Source organism: Mauremys mutica, chromosome 2, assembly GCF_020497125.1.
Source record: "Mauremys mutica isolate MM-2020 ecotype Southern chromosome 2, ASM2049712v1, whole genome shotgun sequence".
NCBI lineage: Eukaryota > Metazoa > Chordata > Testudines > Geoemydidae > Mauremys > Mauremys mutica.
Window position 1 is genome coordinate 259,161,985 of NC_059073.1, and position 23,496 is coordinate 259,185,480.

At 39.0% G+C, this 23,496-nt stretch overlaps 1 protein-coding gene across 6 annotated transcripts in view; it reads left to right on the forward strand.

Moving 5' to 3' along the window:
• The window catches only part of MLLT10 (MLLT10 histone lysine methyltransferase DOT1L cofactor), a 239,406-nt gene that overhangs the window by 139,794 nt on the left and 76,116 nt on the right, over positions 1 to 23,496 (forward strand). For all 6 annotated transcript variants that reach the window (XM_045005045.1, XM_045005043.1, XM_045005044.1 and 3 more), the window contains 2 exons: positions 3,688 to 3,943; positions 7,896 to 8,465. In XM_045005045.1, the coding sequence (XP_044860980.1) occupies positions 3,688 to 3,943; positions 7,896 to 8,465 (826 nt within the window). The remainder of the gene's footprint in view (positions 1 to 3,687; positions 3,944 to 7,895; positions 8,466 to 23,496) is intronic.

Genomic DNA, 23,496 nt, shown 5'->3' on the forward strand with positions numbered 1-23,496 from the left:
TTCTCTTTGTGGCATTTAGGTGCTGCCTAATAGAAATAATAAGTATAACAGTTTGGAGCAGCTGTGGCTAAACAAGTATTTGTCAAGTGGGGTAGAGTCATAACAGATGAATGCTGTCTGTCATAACTATATATATATATATATATATATATATATATATATATATATAACCTTCTTTTCTAGCATTGTGCTAGTCCTGTGCTGCCATCCATTGTAGTTCTGACATTCCTTATGGTGACTCATTAATTTAGTTATGCATATTTCCTTCTCTCACTACTAGATGACCTCCTGATGTCTCTTCCAGCCCTAATTTTCTAAGGATTTTCTGAATAGTATAAAATCAAAGTGAAATTTTTCTGCAGCTCTGAACTGAGCCATGTTGGCAGTTTTGAAGAGTCCCGCTTTGCCTACCTTTATTTAAAGTAATCTGACTGGTATAAATTTAACTCCCATTCTTCTTTCCCAGATACAATAACATCAGTTAAAACTTGTTGGACGTTATGATTGGGGAATATGCATGGTTATTAATACAATTGGTTGCTTTGCAGATCTATTCCTATGACTTTCTGCAGTTTGCCTGTTAGCATTGCGTTTCACTTAATAGTGTTGCATGGTGGGGTTTTTTAGTTCATAGTACTACATATTATGGCTTTGTTTATTTGCTACAGTGACAAAAGAACAACAGCATTGGAGTGCATAGCTTTTTTCATATTTTGCAGCTTTTTCTGAGTCTAGCTAGCTAACATGAAGACAATATGATTTCTAGAATTTCAGAGTGGGGGGGGGAAGTTAGAATATTACATAATATGTATGCTTAGAGTTGGAGTGGAGAAAAGTAACTGCTTTAAACTTCCGGGTGACTCTAGTATCTTTTCCATTAAGTGGCATTGGGGAACTGACCAAACCTAATTTGATCCTCTAAGTGGGAGTTCATATTGTGTTTCCATTTACAGTACCCTTGCCCGGTTTCCTCTCCCTCCCCCACTTGACACATGAGTGAAGAGTACCAATGTGTTTTCTTTACATGGCTTTTGACCTGTACTAGGTCATGTAGGTCACATGTGAGTGGGATGGAGAGTTTCAGGACCAGCCCAAGCTAATGGAAAAATGATTGAAAAATGAGCTGGGGTGGTTTCCCAATTGACCTGCCCAGCATGTAAAAGGTTCATGTTTCCAAAGTAAGCCATGGAGTTTAATCAGCTTGAATCCTATTGGTCTATGCAAATGGGATTTCATTTCTTACTAAAATGACTTTGAGAGTCAGTTGGTAAACTTGTAGGTAATAAGTTAAAAAAGTAGTGCCCTGCTCTGTGCCATGGTTTTACATTGTTTGTACTGAACTGTGAAAACTTGAAAAAAAAATACAGTTAGAACGAAACAAATTAACATGGGAATATATTGCTTCTAAAGAGGCTATTGAGCAAATGGGTAGTTTTCTAAAATAAAAAAGTATTTCTGAACACTGATAACCTACTGATTGAAAGGTGGGCCCATTTTTCTCAGTACAGCTTCCTGAGATCTCACATTTTGAGTAACATACCCCAACATGTAAAATCTGAATTGTATTGAAACAGCAGATAATTTTATTATAATTAACTTCTTTTGAGTTTCTGTCTGGTGGTGGTTGTATTAGTGAAAAGTGAGATCATTTTTTCATGCCAGTTATATCAAAGCACAATGTAAAAGATAATAAAATAGTTATAGTGCTATAGACCCAATTCAGGAAAGCATTCTTTTAGAGAATAGTTTTAATGGGATTTAAGCAGCACATGTGTAAATGTTTTCTTTAGTAGGGATGGATTTAAAGACATTTTAGTGCTGTCCTGAATCTCAGAGCCTAAATAATGATTAAATAATCAGAAAGAAAAATGTACTCTTTAATATTGTTATAAAATATTTAAACAAAGAGCTGGTTGTTTAACCAGTATTTAACACTTAGGAGGTTTTCTACCAATCAGAATGCAAATTAGTGTTTTGTTTAATTATATGTCTGCTCAGTTTAGTGAAATATAACTGCTGAATAATGTCACCCCTTTTCTTCATTTTTTTTCATCCAACATATAAAATCTTTCATCTTTATTAGTTTCTAAAGACTTTATGGAATTATTTAATATCATTATATTTGTATTTTTTTCATTTTAGCATACATAAATTATATCATCACAAAAAACCTTTTTGAAAAATATCACTACCAGCAAAAGGACTCACAATACCTTAATAAAATAATCCATACAATATTAACTAATTCATAGAAATACCAGATAAACTCAACATAAATATAGATATTGAATGGGAGTTTTGCCATTGATTTCAATGGAGTCAGAATTTCACTCAATTATCAAAATAGTTATAATTGACCAATATTCTAACATTTTCGCCAACAATCGCACAGCCAAGCTTATAGAGTTTAATCGTGTTATATTAACAATCCAACAATTTCTTCAAAGTAACTTCTACATCTGAATAATCATTACTTAAACACTCCTAATTTTGCCTAATAAGTAAAACTTTGTCATAATCACACATTTTCTGGTCTAGTCTTAGTTTTATAAGAAATAAGCATTTCTCCCAATCAGTTTAAATTCATATCTTAAAGTTACCAAAAAAAAATTTTTTTTCAAGGTAATAATTGGAGATATACCAATCTCCTAGAACTGACAGGGACCTTGAAAGGTCATCAAGTCCAGCCCCCTGTCTTCACTAGCAGGACCAATTTTTGCCCCAGATCCCTAAGTGGCCCCCTCAAGGATTGAACTCACAACCCTGGGTTTAGCAGGCCAACACTCAAACCACTGAGCTAGCCCTCTCCCCTAAATTAAATGACATCTTCTATTAACTTGTATGGAAAGACTGTGTGCATTTGTGTGTAATGTAATATTATTATAGTATGTGTATATATTAATATAAAACTATAAAATATAAATAATTTTTTTCAAAGGATTTCAAATCTCTCTTTTAATGTGATAGAATTCTCGTTACACATTTGCGGCTGAAAATAGTCTTGGCATTCTGTAAAGTAATCCAGAGACTCCCATCCAACCCCAAAATATAAACATTTTCTGTATCATGAAACTGTTTTTTAGACCCAGTCTTTCAAAGACTTAGGCTTATTTTTAACTTCATACACTTTGAGCAATCCCACTGAGTACAGTGGGACTACTAACTGTACAAAATTAAGTACATATGCAGTCTGCAGGATTGGTGCCATGAAAATAAAACTGTAGGTTTTCTGATTGTACAGCATGCTTCACAAGCTTGCTAAAGTTTCAGGAATAATTGCCATTATTTTGATAAGTAGAGCTAGTAGTGTTACTGTTTGCCTTTTGATAAATATAGTGGATATGTCAGCACGTACATTTTCACTAATTGCTGCAATCTGATGCTTGCTAACTGAACTGACAGCTGGCACTATATCTGATCAGAAAAATTATATATTAGTAACTGACTTTCTGTTCTTTGTTTTTATGGTGCTATCATAACATAATAAGATTAAAAGTTTAAAAAATTATTAAAGTATACTACTAATTTGTGAAACTACAAAGAGAGAATATTAATGTTTTCTTTAATGTTAGGGTACTCGAATGATTCTCTCTCTTTCACGAATTTTTTTAATTGGTTGATGTACAGGGTTTTTTGTGGTCTAACTGTCTCTTTTTTAACTTCTTTTCTCTTAATCAAAATTGTCAGACTTACACAAGCACTAGCAACAATTCTATGCCAGGCTCCTTGAAGCGGCTGGAAGATACCACAGCTCGATTTACAAATGCAAATTTCCAGGAAGTCTCTGCACATACTTCAAGTGGAAAAGATGCTTCAGAGGCTAGAGGGTCAGAGAGCAAAGGGAAGAAATCTGCAGGTCACAGCTCAGGTCAGAGGGGAAGAAAGCCTGGTAGTGGAAGGAATCCAGGAACAACCGTATCAGCTGCTAGTCCTTTTCAGCCAGGTATTTAAAATAGCAATAATACTGTTTCCATGATAACCTATGAGTAAACAGATAGCTAGAAGTCTTCCATACTTAAATTTAAAAAATCATTTACCTGTCATCCAGAATAATGATAGGAAAGTTTGGTTATTTTAAATCAATACATGCTTGTTGCATCTTTTGCGGATTACTTTGTTTTTAGAAAAAGAGATGCCTGTCTCTTTTTTGTATGCTATGTGTATGTTCTGTTTTTTACAGGGCAAGACGGTTTATGCCCATTTAGGTTTAGTTTTCACTTGACATTTCTGTTTTTGGCCATTTGTAACTCTATTGGCAGATTTGCTCATTGCTGAAATTTGGCATATAAGGTCTGAGTATAGGAGACATTTAACTCCCCCTCCAAATCTTTAATAATACTAAATAATAATAATAGGTATATCTCAAATTATTATTATAATTATCTCATAGAACTGGAAGGGACCCTGAAAGGTCATTGAGTCCAGCCCCCTGCCTTCACTAGCAGGACCAAGTACTGATTTTTGCTCCAGATCCCTAAGTGGCCCCCTTAAGGATTGAATTCACAACCCTGGGTTTAGCAGGCCAATGCTCAAACCACTAAGCTGTCCCTCCCCCGAATTTGTCTAGGATAAAAATGGTAAATAGCAATTTAAAATACTGATTTTAAATTGCTGAGTGTAAAAATGAAACAGAACAAACTTCTGTTTGTATTTTATGTACCTTAAAATCATGTATAATGTGTCCTAAATGATTATTTTCAAGATAGACTGAAACTTGTCTTAAGAGCTTTTTCTGAGTCCACAACGTGCTTTTAGAAATATAAATACATATTTTAATTTTTACATCATTCCAGTCTATTGGGTATGTAATGTTTTGGGGGATATATGTATGTTACACATATTTTGGTGATTTATATATACTGCATAGATCCTTCTGACATTCTAAAATAGCTTTCTAGAGCCATTACTGGCATCTTTAAAACAACAGCAATAAAAACCACCCCTTTCCCACCACCCCCGAAAAAACCCCAACCGAAAACACACACGCTATTTCTGGTCTCTCTGGAGGATAGTTTGTGGTGGTCAGGGAGAGTAGTAAAAATCCATAATAATTTTTACATTGTTTATTAATAAAAATTCATTATACTAATCTGCTAATCTGTCGGGTATAAACCCACAAGTCATGCAGTTTAAAGAGGAATTATGTTCATTCTGAAACTTCCAGTGTGGTGAATATCAGGATGATGACAAAGGAATATGGATTTTACATCTTATTTCATGTTTGTTTGTTTTTTAAAGGTTGTTATTGTGTGTGCGTGTGTGTAGTATTATTATTTGCAAATTTCTTTGAGGGTCTGTTTTATTTACATTCTTGAATAAAACTTCAAAAATTGATTATTGGAATCTTATATTGAAAGAGATCATTTCTTAAAGAAGATGATAGTTGAGAACTTTATTATTTTATTATGAAGATTATTATTTTTTAAATTTGCTTATTTTGTGCAGGTTATTTAAAAACAGCGTACAAGTTGAATTCATAAGATTTTGAAGGAGTCATTTTGGCTTTAAATGACCTCCCCTGCTTTTCAGGTCGAAACTGGGCCCAACAAATTTTGTCTCGAGAGCAAATAGTAAAGGTGCATCAAATGACTAACTGTTTTGACTGAGACATTTTTAAGATGTTGGGAGCCTGTTCTGCCATGAGATGCCCTTGTGTCTCACTAATTTTAATGAGAGTTCTTTCTGCTTGTTCCCAACATGTGGTAATTTTTACATGTATATAACTCTACTACTAAACAAATTAAAAAAGGGAAAGCTTTCTTTCAAACAAAAGTGCTGTAAAAGTATGTATTAAAGTGCAGCTTTTGTTTTGAAAAAATATGTTGGGAAACCATTGCAACTTTTACTACCTCTTTGAAACCTATGACTTCCCTTTACATTCTTTTGGAAGTATATACTAAGTGTTTCAAAACAGGTTAATGCAAATGTTCTTTTGTAACTAAGACTCTTTTCCTAATGGCAAAATTAGGAATGGATTTGTGCAACCCTTTTCAGACTTGTCCTTGATGCCTGTGGGTAGTCTTATTGGAGCCAATAGGGCTGCATGCATGAGTACCATCTGCAGGATTGAACTCTTAATTGCAAATCTTCTGGGTAGTCATTCCTCCCATATGCTTATACTTTTTTAAACAATGTCTTCAGTTTGCATTCTGCATGCTAAAATAATCCAAACACTATCAATTTGTTGTATTGAAGTATCAGAAAGTATAAGTAATGTTTTTCATTGTATTATGTCTTAAAAATCATCAAGCCCAAGACAGTGAAAGAAAAATAGATGCCAAGAATGGCAATAGAGTTCTGTTAAACAGAGTTTAAAGCATTGTTTCCTGCTAGTCAAGCTAGTAGATGTTTAGTGTTTAAGGTACCTTATTGGTTAGGAATACTAGTTGTTTCTAAAGTGCTCTGTAGTTTTAAAGTATTTTATGCATCAGTGCGCTCTTTATACCAGCTGTAAAAACAAAAGTATAGAAGAAAGACAGATGGTGACGGGTCAGGATTGATGATGGAAAACCTCTTTTATATAGATGCTAATTGAGTAGCAAAATTGCAGTTGTCTTAAAATCACTGATGTAATGTAAATTATATATTTTAAACAGATCATTAATCTGTGTTTACTGTAATGGAGTACTAACATTAAAATTTGACTTACCAGTTTTCCAAAATGTAATTTGTGACTTTCTGAATACATACTTTGTGTAAAGTCAAAGGAATTCTAAATGTATTCTTAAAAGAACACTGACATGCAGATAATTATGCCACATAGTCAGTTTTTTTCAAAACCTAACTTTAAAAAAATCTATAGAAATACTTACTGAATTTCAGTGAAAACACATTTGTATTTGGACTTCTTAAGCATTCCTCTGAATATTTGCAACCCAGTCATTTCAGTATTGTGCTACTGCATGAGAAGTAGAAAGTGAGGGGGCATGATTCTCAGTTACATAAAGGCCTTTTAATGCTGTTCCTACAGTATGAAGGGGCTTAAAGTGCCCTTTATACATCTGCCTGAAAAATACCCCTTGTGAAGAGGACCTCCATAGCCAGTGTAGAACTGGGTGCAAGTCCTCCACACATAACCCTACTTCAGAACCCTGGCATAGGGGGCATGTCAAGGGCAGAGTGTAGGCTTGTTGGGTATGTGGCTGGTGTACGCTGTGCCATAGTTATTCTTTATATCTTGGGGGACATATAAAGCAGAGTGTAAGTTAGAGCAATGTGCTTTAACTTACACCAGAGCCCAGCATGATCCCAGAATATAGGGGCCATTAGAGGGGGCGTATAAACCACTTTTGTCCATCTTTTCCACTCACTTTCTCCTTCCCGCTCCATCCCTGTCCCAAGTGCAGGAATGAGATGACTGAGAATCAGACCCAACTGAGTGAAAAACTAAGAAGTAAACACAGTAGAAATAATAAAAACCAAATTAAATGTTTTTAAAATTACATTACAAATGTAGGGCTTGTCTATACAGATTGAAGCAAGTTAGGGTATAAATCTATCCTGCACTAGACTGCCACGCAATCATTACCTGTGTGGACTCTGCTTCTGCACAATAGGAATTTTGTAGCACACTCCAGTCTACTCCTGTTTGAAAGTAGAGTAGATTAAAGTGCACCAGGGAACTCTTAGGGCTTGTCCCATTGTCTAGGGGTCGATTTATTGCACCTAGTGCAAGGTAGAGATATACCCTCTCTTGCCACATACCAACTGTTCACATAGACAAGCCCTAAAGTGGTAAAGCTGTATTTCAAAAGAGACCTCCACCTCCAAGTTTTATTTTCTAGAATATCCAGCTTCTTGAGCAATTTTAATAGTGATAGAAGCATTTTATTTTTAAAATCATAAAAATAATCATCATAAAAAAATTAAATCCTTGTCTTTCCTTCTTTCTACAGGCAATTTTTTGGGGACTCCTGGCAGTGTAAAATCATCTTCTGGAAGTTCAGTTCAATCTCCCCAGGATTTTTTGAGTTTTACAGAATCAGATCTGCGTAATGACAGTTACACTCATTCCCAACAGACTTTGTCAACCAAAGATGTACATAAAGGAGAGATGGGAAACCAGGAAGGGAGTGTGAATTGTTTTAGTTCTTTAATTGTTCTCCCTTCAGCCTCAGCCATTGTTTCCCAGTCTAAAAACTTTGACAGCTCACCTGGAGACTTAGGTAATACAAGCCTTACTTCAACGGGATACAAGCGAGTCCAAACTTCTGGGATAGAGGAAGAGACTGTAACAGAAAAGAAACGGAAAGGAAATAAACAAAATAAACATGGGCCTGGTAGGCCCAAAGGAAATAAAAGTCAGGAGAGTATTTCCCACCTATCAGTTTCTTCTGCTTCTCCAACGTCATCTGTGGCATCTGCTGCAGGAAGTGCAACAAGCTCTAGTCTTCAAAAGTCCCCAACGTTGCTCAGGAATGGAAGTTTACAAAGTCTTAGTGTTGGATCATCTCCAGTTGGTTCAGGTAGGCATTTCAGATTTGTTGTTTCATATCTTAAAAAAATGCGTGGCTTCATTTTAGAAAGTCACAATTCTGAGTATACTTTCAGAAATGTAAAGTGCATTTTACTTTAAGTATTTTTAATATTTCTTTTTTAAAAAAAAGAATTGATAAGCAGGTAATGACCTTGGTAAGACTAACTTTTTGCCATATTTTTCAGTACATATAATCCTTAAACAGCTACAATAGATTGATCTGACTGTATCTGGTATTGGCCTAACAGCCAAAGCTGCGGAAACAATGAAATGTATAAATGTGTTATTTTGAAATGATGTAGTATAAGATTTAACTATAGTAAGTGATATTTTGTGCAGGTTACAGAGTTTTATGTTCTATTACACATACAAAACAAAATCAATAAAATATATTCAGCATCCTCTGCAGCTGACAGACTGCATTCAGTTTCAGTCCACCTGGACAAAAGTTTTGAAATTTGTTTATGAAAAAGTACTAGTTTAAAAAAATTTTTAACAAGTCCTTCGTCATAACCTGGGCCCAATGTGCCTGAGTGACCATCTCTTTCTCCAATATCCCTCTGAGGTAGTTGAGTTTGACGGGTTGTCCTTCCTCTGTGTTCTAAGGCTACATGTGAATTGGGCCAGGATAAGGCTTTTCTTGTCCAATCTATGGCACAACCTCACAAACCGTTAGGCTTACCAGAGGTGTTCTGTTGTCTTCAAGGCTCCTTACAAGGCCTTTTTGTTTGGATCACTAAATTTAATCACTTGACATCTCTTTTGCACCAACTATTAGTCCCCCCCCATTTTTTTTAAACTATTTTCTTTTGGTTTCGTTTTTGTGACTTGGTGTCTGTGTTGTTGGATACAATTTTACATATTTTTAATTATAAATTTGCACAGACTTCAGATGCCTAGCAATAGATACTTCAGAAAATAGCTAAAGGAAAATTCTACCTTTTTTCAAAATGAGACACATACCCCAAAAGTATAATTTGTCTTTAAAAAACAAATTGTAGTTCACAAAAAAGTCAAAATGTACTTTATGTAGGGTGCTGTTTTCCTTCTAACAAGTTGGAAGTCATAGAAATTAGGATCAGAACACGTACTTCTGCATTGAAATTAATGGGAAAAACTGAGACTCTGAAGATAAATATTTAACTAGTGTTTTGTTTTCCAGCTAAATACTGCTTTTAAAAATTTATTTTACTATGTATTACTTTATTTTATTACTTGATGATGTCCAAGAACTTCAGAATTATGTCCCAGTCCTGCATCAAGTTCTGCTAGTGCTGACTTCTGCATCTGTGTGGAGTCCCATGGAAGTCAATCAGTGGCATGGTATAGTAGTTCAGGTAGCAGATCCAGATGCGAGATCCTGGTTTTGGATAATCTTCATTCCCACATCTTATCTTTGTCCCTATTCTCTTCTTTTTCAGTATAGTACTCTTAGGGTAAATTTATACTGCAGCCTTGGGTGTAATTTTTGCCTCAGGTAGACATGTGTGTGCTAACTTTGATCGAGCTATGCACCCAAACACTCCTTCTCCTGGACTGCCAGCTCGGTGCTTGAAGACCCTGCAGATAATCTCACCCCATGTGTCAAACAATGTAGGAACTGTAAAGTATCTACTAAACCCCCCGCCCCCAAATAACTGTACGTACCTAGACATTTCACTGTTTGATAGTCCATTATGTTAGGCCTCCTAAGTTTATCAGTTGAAAAGCTGAAGAGCTTTCCTTTGCAGGCTGCTCCTGTTCATAATTCCACAAAGTTTCAGGTAGCTTATTCAATGAGCAAAGGACATCAAAAGATGTGTGATGCTGTTTCATCATATGGCAGTCACCATCACATACATGAAGTGGATATATGTAAATTATATCTCTTGCCCAAAATTTACATTCAGAGTCTATTATGGCTTCAGTTGATTTCTGTGAAAAATAAGTTCTTCAAGTGGTTGCACATGTCCATTCCACTGTGGGTGTGAGTGCACCTCATGCACAGTTGTTGAGAGATTTTTCTCAAAGTGGTACCCGTCTGGGCAGTGTGAGTGCTCCATGATGCCTCACACCGCTGCATGCAGGCATAATAAAGGGCCACACTGCCCTCAACCCCCCTTAATCATAGAATATCAGGGTTGGAAGGGACCTCAGGAGGTCATCTAGTCCATAGAGCATTGGTCCTGCTTTGAGCAGGGGGTTGGACTAGATGACCTCCTGAGGTCCCTTCCAACCCCCTGCTCAAAGCAGGACCAATCCCCACCTTTTTTTGTTTGTTTTTGCCCCAGATCCCTAAATGGCCCCCTCAGGGATTGAGCTCACAACCCTGGGGTTAGTAGGCCAATGCTCAAACCACTGAGCTATCCCTCCCCTCTCAAAATGTCCATAGAATATTAGGGTTGGAAGGGACCTTAGGCGATAATCTAGTGCAATTCCCTGCTCAAAGCAGGACTGATTCCCCAGACAAATTTTTGCCCCAGATCCCTAAGTGGCCCCCTCAGGGATTGAATTTACAACTGTAGGTTTAGCAGGCCAATGCTCAAACCATTGAGCTATCAGTTGTTGTTAGAGATGTGATCTTTGTTTCTTCATATCGTGCTCCCTTAGTGTAAATAGTACCAGTAGCATTAGTTTTTAGTGGTGTATAGTATATCTGTAAATAATTAGTTATAGGATTAAGTTTAGAATACTGTCTTTTTAGAGTAGGGTCACTGGTGCATGGTTGGGTACCAGAATGATGTCTCATTTTCTGGGCTTCAAAGCCTGTCATTTATGTAACAGATCTATGCCAGTGAGTGACCCAGACCCCAGTTGCCTTAAGTGTCAGGGAGAGGTGTATGGAAGTGACACATGTCACATTTGTAAAGGGTTCAAACCCCATTGGAACAGGACAGGATTGCCACACTCAAGTACCTGCTCATGAAGTCTGTACTTCATCCGCTGTTGGAACCCTCCTACTCAGAATGGGTACTGAGCACATCTAAGTGTGTTAGAAGTGCTCCTCCTATTCTGACAGAGTCTTCAGGCAGTTCTGCATTACTGGTGCCTAAGAAAAGACTGTGTAAGTCTCCTAAGGACTCTGTACTGAGACCCTTGGAGAGGAAGGCGTTGAGTGTTCATAAGGACTCAAGTATCAGAGGGTTAGCCGTGTTAGTCTGTAGCCACAAAAACAACGAGGAGTCTGGTGGCACCTTAAAGACGAACGGATTTATTTGGGCATAAGCTTTCATGCATGGAGTGAAAATCACAGATACAGTCATAGATATACTGGCAGATGAAGTGGAGGGAGTTACCTTACAAGTGGAGAATTAGTGATAACAAGGCCAATTCAGTCAGGGTGGATGTGGTCCACTCCCAATAAATCAATGAGGAGGTGTCAATGCCAAGAGAGGGAAGATTGCTTTTGTAGTGAGCCAGCCACTCCAGTCCCTATTCAGGCCCAAATTAATGGTCTTAAGTTTGCAAATAAATTGTAGCTCTGCAGTTTCTCTTTGAAGTCTGTTTTTGAAGTTTTTTTGTTGATGGATGGCTACTTTTAAATCTGTTGTTGAAAGTCCAGGGAGATTGAAGTGTTCTCCTACTGGTTTTTGTATGTTACCATTCCTAATGTCTGATTTGTGTCCATTTATTCTTTTACGTAGAGACTGTCCGGTTTCGCAGTGTACGTGGTAGAGAGTCTTTGTTGGCACATGATAGCATATATCACATTAGTATATGTTCAGGTGAATGAGCCCTTGATGGTGTGGCTGATGTGGTTGGGTCCTCTAATGGTGTCGCCTGCCTCATACCCTGAGTCCCCCATTCTAGGCCCATGGGTTCTTACAAGATGTTTGCGGATTGTTCACATGAGAATCTGTAATTGTGTTAACACAACTAAAAAATCAAGTGTAGCCACAGCTTGTTAAAAAGAACATTGACAATTAAATGACCCTGGATTTCGGATTGAATACTAGCATTGGGTGAGTGAACATAGAGGAGAATTTGTATGGAGGGGTGAGTGCCCCCGGAAGCCAATTTAGGGGAGAGTAGCTGCTGCAGCCGAGCAGGCACAGACCCCTGCCTTAGAGTAAAAATACAAGCCAGATGTTTAATTATATCTCCAATAAATGGAGTAAAGAAGATGGAAATTAACACTTTCATAATGGTTAAATTTTAACTACAGCACTAATAGAACCAAACAGTATTTGTATGATACAAATGTGAGAGTTTTTAGAAATAAAATATAAAAAAATGAAATTATTTTAATGTATTGATAAATATTTTGTGTGATTTCACAGTACCTGCATCGATTAACTTTTATATCTGATTTAGAATTTAATGCAACACTGACACAGTAGAGTAGTGTTGTTTTTTAACAATTTTGTATATATTTAATTTCTTTCACAGTCGCTTTGGCCCGCAAAGCCCCTTCAAAAATCTAATTTGGCCCTCATCTCATAAAGTTTGGAGACCCCTGCTATAATGGAAGGCGAAATTGGACCACACCATATTAATCCCCCAAAGTGCTCAGAGAACTAAATTTGATCTTTACTTTGGTTCTATGCTTTCTCTAATTTCTTCATCCAATGTACTGCCCTCCCTCTGAAGATCCTAATAATTTGGGGGGGAGGGTTGCACCTTTATCAGACTTTTCTGAGGATCCATACTGCAGCATACCCTGTTACTGTCTGCCGCTTCATGTGTAGCTAACTTTGGTTACTACTAACCTAAACTTTAAATTCTGATTTTGGTCAGAAATCATCAGGGGTTTGAGGTATCTTTCTATCTCTCCTTAGGAGCATGGATATTGAATACCAAGTCTATTTTTCATTCTAATGACAAAGTTCATATTACTGTCAGCACTTCTCAAGAGCAAGCAAACTTACCTTCTCTTTTGTTTCATGAAAGAACAGTAAAATGGCCAAGTTAAGTCTGTTCTTGTACTTCATAGTTGATGCTGTGCAATAACAGAAACACTCTGATAAGGGCAACATTCAACAGGCGAGGCCTGCTGGTGAATGCACAGAAGTCAACCCTCTCTCCCACTCAGAGAATTGAGTTTATTGGGGCAGTACTAGATTTGTGACAGGCCAGAACATTCCTCCCGAAATTTTGTTTCCAGGCCATTTGCTCCATCACAGAGGGCCTTGGGTGCTACTCTGCCTCCATGGCACGGAACTGTTTGATACTTCTGGGGCATATGGCTGCCTGTATGTATGTATGTAGTACAGCATGCGAGGCTTCAGCTCAGGCTTCTCAAGTCTTGGCTTGCCTAAGTATATCGCCCAAGCCGAGACCACTTAGACAGGGTTGTCACTCTGTCCCCCTCGGTTATCAAGGCTCTCTGGTGATGGCTCAATCCTCAAATGGCATGCATGGGAGTGCCCTTCCTCAGACCCCAGACCTCTCAATCTCTGGTTACAGATACGTCAGCAATGGGATGGGGAGTGCATCTAGGGGGGATCAAGACTGAAAGTCTGGTCTCTAGCAGAACTCTATTTTACATCAGTGTCAGAGAGCTAAAAAGCAGTTGGTTGGCCTGCCAGACCTTTCAGGACTATCTGCAGGGGAGATGTGTATCGGTCATGGCAGACAATATGACAGCGATGTTTTATATAAAACAGACAGAGTGGAGCACACTCCTCTCCCCTATGCCAGGAAACCCTCAAGCTGTGGGACTTCTGCATAGCCCACTCAATATATCTAGAAGCATCTTACCTTCCAGGATCTTAGAAAGAGTTGGCGGACCATCTCAGCAGGTCTTCCACAACCATGAGTGGTCCATTCACCCGGACAACATCTTCCCCATATAGACTTGTTCATGACTAGACACAACAGGAAGTGTCTGCAGTTCTGCTCCTTCCTGAATCACAGCTCAGGCTTAATGGTGGACACAGTCCTCCTTCCCTGGAAGGACCATCTGTTTTACGTGTTTCCACCCTTCCCACCTGTTCACAAAGTCCTACTGAAGGTCAGAAGGGAAGGAGCTTCTTTGATATTGATAGCACCAGCCTGGCCCCGTCAGCACTGGTACACCATTCTTCTAGACCTGTCAGCGGAGACCCCAGTCACACTGCCCCTGGTTCTGGACTCGATCACCCAAGACCATGGTCACCTTCAGCATTCCAACCTCGAGTCTCTCCACTTCACGGTATGGAACCTTTATGGCTAAACTCTCTGGAGCTAACATGCTCAGATCCTGTTGGAGACGTCCTCCTGGGCAGCCGGAAGCCATCCACTAGGGCCGTGTATGTGGCTAAGTGGAAGAGATTCTCGATTTGGTTGGTGGAGAAGGGCACTCCACTTACTCATTCATCAATACCTCTTATCTTGGACTATCTGTTACACCTGAAGCAGCAAGGTTTTTCAATGTCATCAATAAAGGTTCATCTGGCTATGATTTCAGCATTTCACCCAGGGGTCACTGGCCAATCTGTTTTTACTAACCCGATAGTCAGCCATTTCCTTAAAGGTCTTCACAGGTTACACCTTCAAGTGTGACACTCGATCCCCACATGGGATCTCAACTTAGTGCTATTGAAACTAATGGGCCCCGAGCAACATGTTCACCGCTCTACCTTTCCTGGAAAGTAGCATTCCTGGTGGCTATAACTTCAGCCAGGAGGTTGTCTGAGCTTAAGGCCAACATCCGAGCCCCCATACACTTCTGTAAGGACAAGGTCCAGCTTCGGCCTCACCCAGCATTTCTTCCAAAGTTAGTCTCACAGTTTCATGTCAACCAGGACATTTTCTCCAGTTTTCTACCTTAAGCCCCTCACCAAGAGCTGGGAACAAAAGCTCCATTCCCTGGATGTCAGGCGTGCATTGGCTTTTTATATCAAAAGGACAAAACCATTTCGGAAATCAAACATCTTTGTCACAATAGCAGCCAGGATAAAGGGCCTCCTAATGTGTTCCCAAAGCATTTCATCATGGATCATGTCCTGTATCCGAGCGTGTTGTGACTTGGCAAAGATACCTGCCCCCCCACTGACAACACACTCCAGAAGGGCGTAGGCCTTCTGGACGGCATTCCTGGCACAAGTCCCAATCCAGGAGATCTGCAGGGCTGCAACATGATCATCGAGCCACACCTTCACCTCACACTATACTATTTCTCAAGAGGCCAGGGACGATACCGCATTCGGCAGAGCGGTACAACAATCAGCAAATCCATGAACTCCGACCCCTCCTCCTGGGAACTGCTTGGGAGTCACCTCCTTGGAATCGACATGAGCAAGCACTTAAAGAAGAAAAAATGGTTACCTGACTTTTCATAACTCTTGTTCTTCGAGATGTGTTGCTCATGTCCATTCCAAGACCCACCTGCCTTACCCCTCTGTCGGAGACAGCTGGGAAGAAGGAACTGAAGAGGCGGCGGGTCGTCAGCACTATATGTGTGGCGCCATGAAGGCGCAACTCTTTCAGTGTTTAGCCTGAAATCTACTCGACAGATACTGCTAGTGGAAAAACCTTCCAGTGACTGTGCATGCTGCACGCACGCAGCTACTTGGAGTGGACATGAGCAACACGTCTTGAAGAACAATAGTTACAAAAAGGTAGGCAACTGCTTTTTATTTTCAGAAAGAAAGAAAAAGAAAATGTTGTTCTGGCATGATCTGCCTTTTCTAAAAGACATATTGTGTTTTTTCCAATTATTGTTTACCTCTATCTTTAGTTTCTCTTTCTTTCAGAATTTGTTCTAAGGCCTTGCATACGAATGAGATCAAACTAATGGGCCTGTAGTTTCCTGGATCATCTTTTTCCTTTCTTAAGTATAGGTATTGTATTTGCAGTTCTCCAATCATAGGGTATGACAGGTAAGTTGACAGATTTATTAAAAAACCCTTGCTATTGGGCTTGCAATTACATATGCCAATTCCTTTAATGTTCTTTGATGGAGATTATCTGATTTGATCCCATTAAGCTGTTTGAGTTTCTCTTCCTGCTTGGATGTGGTAATTTCTACTTCTGTATCTTCATTCACATTAGCCACCCTGTCACTGTGCCCAAGTTCCTCATTACCCTTATTAAAAAACTGAGACAAAGTATTTGTTTAGGTATTGGGTCATATCTAGATTAAATATAATCTCCACCCAGTCTTCAGTGTTTAGCAGTCCCACTTTGTTTTTCCTTATTTTCTTATTTATTTATTATTGTTAAAGAACTTTTTACTGTTGGTTTTAATTTCCTTTGCTAGGTCCAGCTCTGCTCGGCTTTTAGCAGTTCTGATTTTTTCCCTACACTTTCTAATCTCCAAGAGGTAGCTTTCCTTGTTGATCTATCCCTTCTTCCATTTCTTGTAGACTTTCTGCTTTCTCCTAATAACCTGTTTGAGATGCTTGTTCATCCAGTTTGGGCTGCAGCCCTGCCCTATGAATTTTTTACCCTTATTTGGGTTGCATGCTTCAGATAGCTTCTGCAGGTTTGACGTAAAGTAATTCTAAGCCTCCCCCACATTCAGATCCTTTAGTTTTTCAGTACAGTCTGCTTCCCTAACTAATCCCCTTAATTTTTTTAGGTGTGCCCTTTTGAAATCAAGGAGACCCTAGTTGCAGACCTATTTTTGTTTATCCTTACATTTAGTTTAAACTGAATTAACTCACAATTACTTGAACCAAAGTTGTCCTCTACAACCAGCTCTTCTTTGAGGTCCTCACTACTTAGCAATACTAAATCTAAAATAGAACCTCTTGTGGGTTCAGTGACTGTTTGGGGAAGAAATCCGTTAGCTATCACATCCAGGAATATATGGGGTGCTATTGTGATTAGTAGCATTCGTCTTCCAATGAATATCTGGTAAATTAGTCTCCCATAATCACATAATTCTCAGTACTAGTTATTTCATTTAAAATATTAGAGGTTTCTGTACGTATCCAAATCTGATCCTGGGATTCTACTACAGACCCCTAACACTATCTCAGTGGAGCCTCTGTTACCATTCTTTCTCAAAGTAATTTTGACCCAAACAGATAATGTTTTATCTTTTCTATCATTTCTGATTTCTAATTACAATGCTACTCCATCACCTTTACCTTTATTTCTGTCTTTCTTGAACCGTACATCCCCTTCAATACCTATACTCCAGTCATAATTACTATTTCACCATGCTTCCATTATCCCAATAATATCTGGTTTCACTTCCTTCACCTAGTTGCTCCATTTTGTTACTCAGGCTCCTTGCATTGGTGTACAGACATCTAGTTGTTTCTGCTTGTCTGTACGTAGATTCCTTGTCAGATTAGGTACAGTCATTCTACTGCTGGTATCACCTACCTGACTGTTACAATCTTTTCTTTTGTTGTCTATTCTCCTACCCTCTGTTGTTGTTTTCTCCATTGCTGTGTCCTCGTTTACTTGATTTTCTTCCCGCTCAATATTAGAATCAGGTGTGCAGATTACATAAGCATGTCCCAGCCATCTTCTCTGAATTAATACTGGCAACATTTTTACACAACCTGAGGCTCTGGTCCTGCCAACTCGTGTGTAGTTACTCAGATTTGTGTTGGCAGGATCAGAGGCAATAAAACTACAATTCCCCCCCCACATACCCCGAAACAAGTCTAGTGAATGGTTGAAATTCATTTGCTATAAACAACAAATGTTCTGCAAGAGTTCCATAAACAAGAAAGTAGAAGTTCTCACAAGGTTGAGCTTTGGAAAACCAAATGATAGATGAGTAGGCTGTGATACCTAAAACTATTCATGACAACTATTTTTTAAAGAGGTCTCCTGGAAAGGTTTCAAAAGAAACACGTTAATAAATAGGTGGTCCTCTCTCAGCTTTCTAGTAAAACAAAATTGCCTTGATGATGCAAGGAATGGTAGTTAGACCAAGCAATAGGACTTTAAACTGGAAAATGTTTATCCAGGGCAGGCACATTAAAATTTCTACCCCAATACATTGTGCTATGTGATGAATAAAAACATAACCATAGTCCCCGTTTACCTTCCTCCATTTCTCTGCGCAAGTAATTTTTCAACATCACAAAACAGCTTGCGTTATTGGTAGAGGTTGGGCTAGTGGGCCTCTGGATAGTGGCCTTCAGATGCCCCAGTCAAGATTGAGGCTGCTGAGATCAGAATGCCTGTATGTTGCTGGAAGTGTGGCTGGGTACCATAGTGGGGTCCATATGCTACTAAAGACCTGGCTCTGCAGTGAAAAGATTGAGGTTGCCATGATTAGTTCCTTACTCCTGGTCCTGCTGGCTGTGATAACCCCTTTTTATATTTAAAATGGTGGAATTCACAAGATTTTTGGACGCTTGTAATTTTATAGATATTTCCAAAGAATTCAACAACTTTTTGTTCCTTAACCTTTAAAGAAAGCTGAACAAAATTTTAGAATCCCAAATATCTGCACACATGCCCTTTGGCTCTGTTTACAATACAGTAACTCCTCGCTTAACATAGTTATGTTCCTGAAAAATGTGACTTTAAGCGAAATAATGTTAAGCGAATCCAATTTCCCCATAAGAATTAATGTAAATAAGGGGGGTTAGGTTCCAAGGACATTTTTTTCACCAGACAAAGACTATATATATATACATACACACACACAGTATAAGTTTTAAACAAACAATTTAATACTGGTACGCAGTGATGATGATTGTGAAGCTCGTTGAGGGGGTGAAGTCAGAGGGTGGGATATTTCCCAGGGAATGCCTTACTGTTAAATGATGAATTAGCACTCAGCTGAGCCGTCAAGGGTTAACATGTTGTTAATGTAGCCTCCCACTCTACAAGGCAGCAGGAATGGAGGGAGGGGAGACAGCATGACAGGGAGAGACAGACACACGCCATGTATGATCGAAAGAGATGTGCATTGCCTCTTTAAGTACACTGACCCCACTCTAAGTACATTGCCTTTTTACCTAGATCAGCAAGTTTTGACAGCAGCTGCTGTCATCCTGAGCCCTGTCGTGTCCCGACCCTGCTCTGTGGAGCTGGGGTAAGCGGTGTGCAGGAGCAGGGCGGGAGGCGGACAACCTGACATTATATACACACAGACACACCGCACAGCAAGGAGGAAGCTCCGGGGAGCAGTTCCAAGGCAGAGGGCAGGAGCAGCACATGGCAGTGGGAGGAGGGACAGCTGAACTGCCCGGCAATTGATAGCCTCCTGGGTGGCTGCTGCACAGCGAACTTAGGGGAACGGGGAGCTGATGGGGGGCTGCCGGTGCACCCTGGTTCCAAGCCCCCACCAGCTAGCTCCAACGGGCTGCTCTTCCTGCAAGCGGTGAACAAAGCAGGTGGCTGCCAAATGAGGTTATAAGGGAGCATTGCACAACTTTAAATGAGCATGTTCTCTAATTGATCAGCAACGTAACAACGAAACAACATTAACCGGGATGATTTTAAGTGAGGAATTACTGTAGGTGAAAAAATATTCCAACAAAAGCATTAGTTGGAGGGCATTGACTTTCTAGTGCCTTCTACCCACACATAACTGTCCCAGGTATATTACAAGCATTACCTGTACCTGTTGTTTGAAGCATTGGTGCAGTTGGACCTGAGTTAATCTTCAATAGTTTCTCCCAAGCATAGACAAAAAGCAAGAGAGGCTACTGCTGCATCACTTTAGCATGTCCTCCTGCCTAACTGCCCATAATCCAGCATTTTGAATTTAGAAATTACTCAAAAGACCCATCATAAATGCTGTGCATTATTGGAAAAGTGCTTCAACATTTACTGTAAAGCCACAGGTGGGAGGTGTGCTATGTGGGGACATCTCAAAACAGTTATTGCAAAAACTTCTGCTATGAGCAAGGTAAACCAATGCAAGAACAAGCAACTAACCAGACTGCATTAATGCAGCCTGTATCACTGGTTTAATAGTTTCTTCATTAGTTTCAAATCCTGCTCCAATTAAGGTTAAAGCAGAACTTTACTCAACTTAAATTGGACCACAATTTGACCCTTAGTTTAGACACAGCCTTTGGTCTATCATTTAAAGTGTTGTTGTTGCCACATCTTTAATTTTATCATTAGTTTAATTTTTAGATTGACAGCAGTAAGTGAATAAATCAAACCTGGTGGAGGCAGTAACGTGTGGGAAGGACATAATGATAACCTAGAGAAAATTATTAGATCTTCAAAACATGACAGCTTGTTATATATATTTTTGAGGAGAATGAGGTAGAGAAATGTGAAAGTACAAGAATTCTGAGACAATTCCTAATGAAATCGGGTAATTTGGGGAAAATCTAAGGCGCCTTTGTTCAAAACAATGAGGATGCTCTGGTCTTGAAGTAGGACAGCTCCAGAAACTTTTAGGCTTAGAAGAGAGTTCCCTGGATTCTAGTGTTAGACTAGTTACAAAAGAAACTTAAGTTAATAAGTGGAAAATGTTAGTTTAGCAATAGGCTTTCCTGCATGGTAGCTCCTCCTGATAAAAAATGAATAGCGGTTCCAAATAAAACTCTTTTGCTACCCTTTGTCAATACAAAAATAAAATAATCTTAAATCCTTACATTTACATAATTTGTTCTTAGGTAAGAATGTCAAAAAGAAAGATCAGTAAAGTGGCTGTTATCTGCAAACCACTTGCCTGACCTAAAGTACCCTTTGGATGATGACCACAAAAGTCATACTCTAGTATGGACCAAATAACACCGTAGGTGATTCTGCTGTGGGAGTAGTAGTAAGTTTAGGGCTTGGCTTGTTTTGTTTGTAGGTAATTCCCACAGCAACAGAGAAGATTAAAAAAATAAAAATAAAAATAAGAGGGGGTACTCAGAGAGAGGCATTAGTACATAGTCAACTTCAGTTTTTGAAACTTACTCTAAAATAAATTGCTCTAAAATAAGTAGTTGAAGTCAACAGGAGAGATGATGTCCGCTGACTAAACCTAATGTCAGGAAAAGGAATGAGGAGGGTTCCAAAAAGATCCATTGCAGATATAGTGAGGGTTGGACTGAGGAAAGGAAGGATTCAGCAGGGAGTAAAAGTAAAGTAAATGAGGCTTCAAAGATAGAAGAGGATAGAAAATGTAATGAGGGTGAGGGGTTATTTTTTCACATACAGCTTACGTGACACACCTGCCACTGCACCATCTCACTACCCTTTCATGACTGTAGCACATTTCATCAATGTGCTGCAGCTTGCTTGCTCGCTGCAGGAGGATACTAGATGGCTGGGAAAGGTACTTCTTTGCCTCCCAGAGCTAGGAAGAGGCTAGCAGCCAGCTGATGCAGTGACACTGGGAACCTAGATACAGCCCTTTCTCTCTGCAGGACTCCAGAAAAAAGGCTGATCCTCTCTTCTTTAACTTAGTAACCTCTTGGGTGGGTGGAAGTCGGTTCTTTCTCTCCTCTGTGAAGTGAGGAGGAGGTCTGGGGACAGCTTCTTCCTGGTGCCCTGAAATGGGGAGGGGCTGTGGAGAATGCTATAGGGTTAAACGTGACTGCCTTGGCACTTGGCTAGGGCTTCTTGTCTTTATGGGGGTGGGAATGGGAAGACATTCGTTTCATTGCCCTCAGCACCCCTTTCACTAGCCTTCGATCTCTTGGGTTTAGGAAGAATTGTGTGTGTAGTGGTGATCTCTTTTGTTTTGCATAAGTAGGCTTGGCAGATTTTTTTTTAATATAATTTTGACTGATTATATAGATTTTCGTAAGCATTTTTTCTATTTTTATCTATTTCAAGTTTCAGAGTTGCGAGAAATCACGGGAAGGCCATAATTATTTAATGACAACACACTTTGAGATTCAAAAAGTTAAAGCTTTATAACCATTAAAACACAAATTGTCAGCATCACATGTCAAAGTATACTAAGAAAATAGCTGTAAATCAAACTCTAATAAGTTCTCAAGAAGCATTTTTCTTTCTTTCCCTATCTGTAAAATTTGATTATTAGAAGTGGAAATATTTTTTTATTGATTTGTGTGCATAGGGTGAAATTGGCGTTTACCAACATTTACTGACATTTTTGTTTTTTAATCCTTCCAAATCTATGCATAAACAAGGAGAAACTGAATCCAACATTTCTGCTGATCCAGCAGGGGGATCTCCTATCTCAGTGGGTGGAGCGGGCTTCTTGTAATCAGGAAAGAAAAGGGCAGTTAATGAAATACCCAGAATGGAGATGACTTTAAAAACCCACCAAATTTGTTTTGGCAGAATTGAGGTAATTATATAAACAACACTTTAAAATATGTTGTAAAGGATTCTGTAAAAATATTTATTAACATAAATATTGAAGACTTCTTTTGGTGTAGATCAGTGTTTCCCAAACTGTGTTCCATGGAACACTGGCGTTCTGCATGAAGTGAACAGGTGTTCCATGAAAGAATCATAATTAAAAAAAAGGGTCTTTAATTTTTTATTTTATTTTAAATTTGGCATATTTGAAGCGTAGTTTACAACTCGTTTTGAATGACTATAATTTAACATAAAACTCTTTTTCCGGTTATTGATAGATCTCGTATTGAGTATCATGGCGTAAAGAGAACGTGGCATGCAAGCATGTTGACGTCTACCCCTTTCGGGCACGTTTCAGTTAGTGACATCATAACCCTTCCGCTCGAGGCTGCGTGAACTGCAGTGGTATGCACACACCATTCTCTTTACGCCATGTTGAATATAACATATTCAATCAACACATTCAAACCTGTGGGTCTTTACCATGTGTGCGGTAAGCACAACTAAACTAGCTTCGCTTGAAACAATATAAATATTTGTGACAAACAAAATTTGACAAAAATCAGTATTTTGAAATATTGTTACTAAACCTAATCACCATGGATTTATGGCTAAAAGAAGGAACTTTGAAACGAAAAGCAAGTTCCTCTGGTACTCCAACTGTGGCCGAAATAAACGCGCAAAATATTGAGACACTTCAAAGTGAGGATGAACAATCAGTCTTTTGTTGCCGAAAAATCTGTTAGTACTAGTGAGTTCTTCTTCGAGAGATGTCCCTGTGGGTGCTCCACTCTAGGTGTCGGTGCGCCCCTGCGCTTTTGATCGGAGATTTCTGCAGCAGTACTCCTACCGGCCACGCATACTCAGAGCCTCTCCCCCCCCCCCCCACCTCTGAGTATACCTCTAGTGAGCATGCG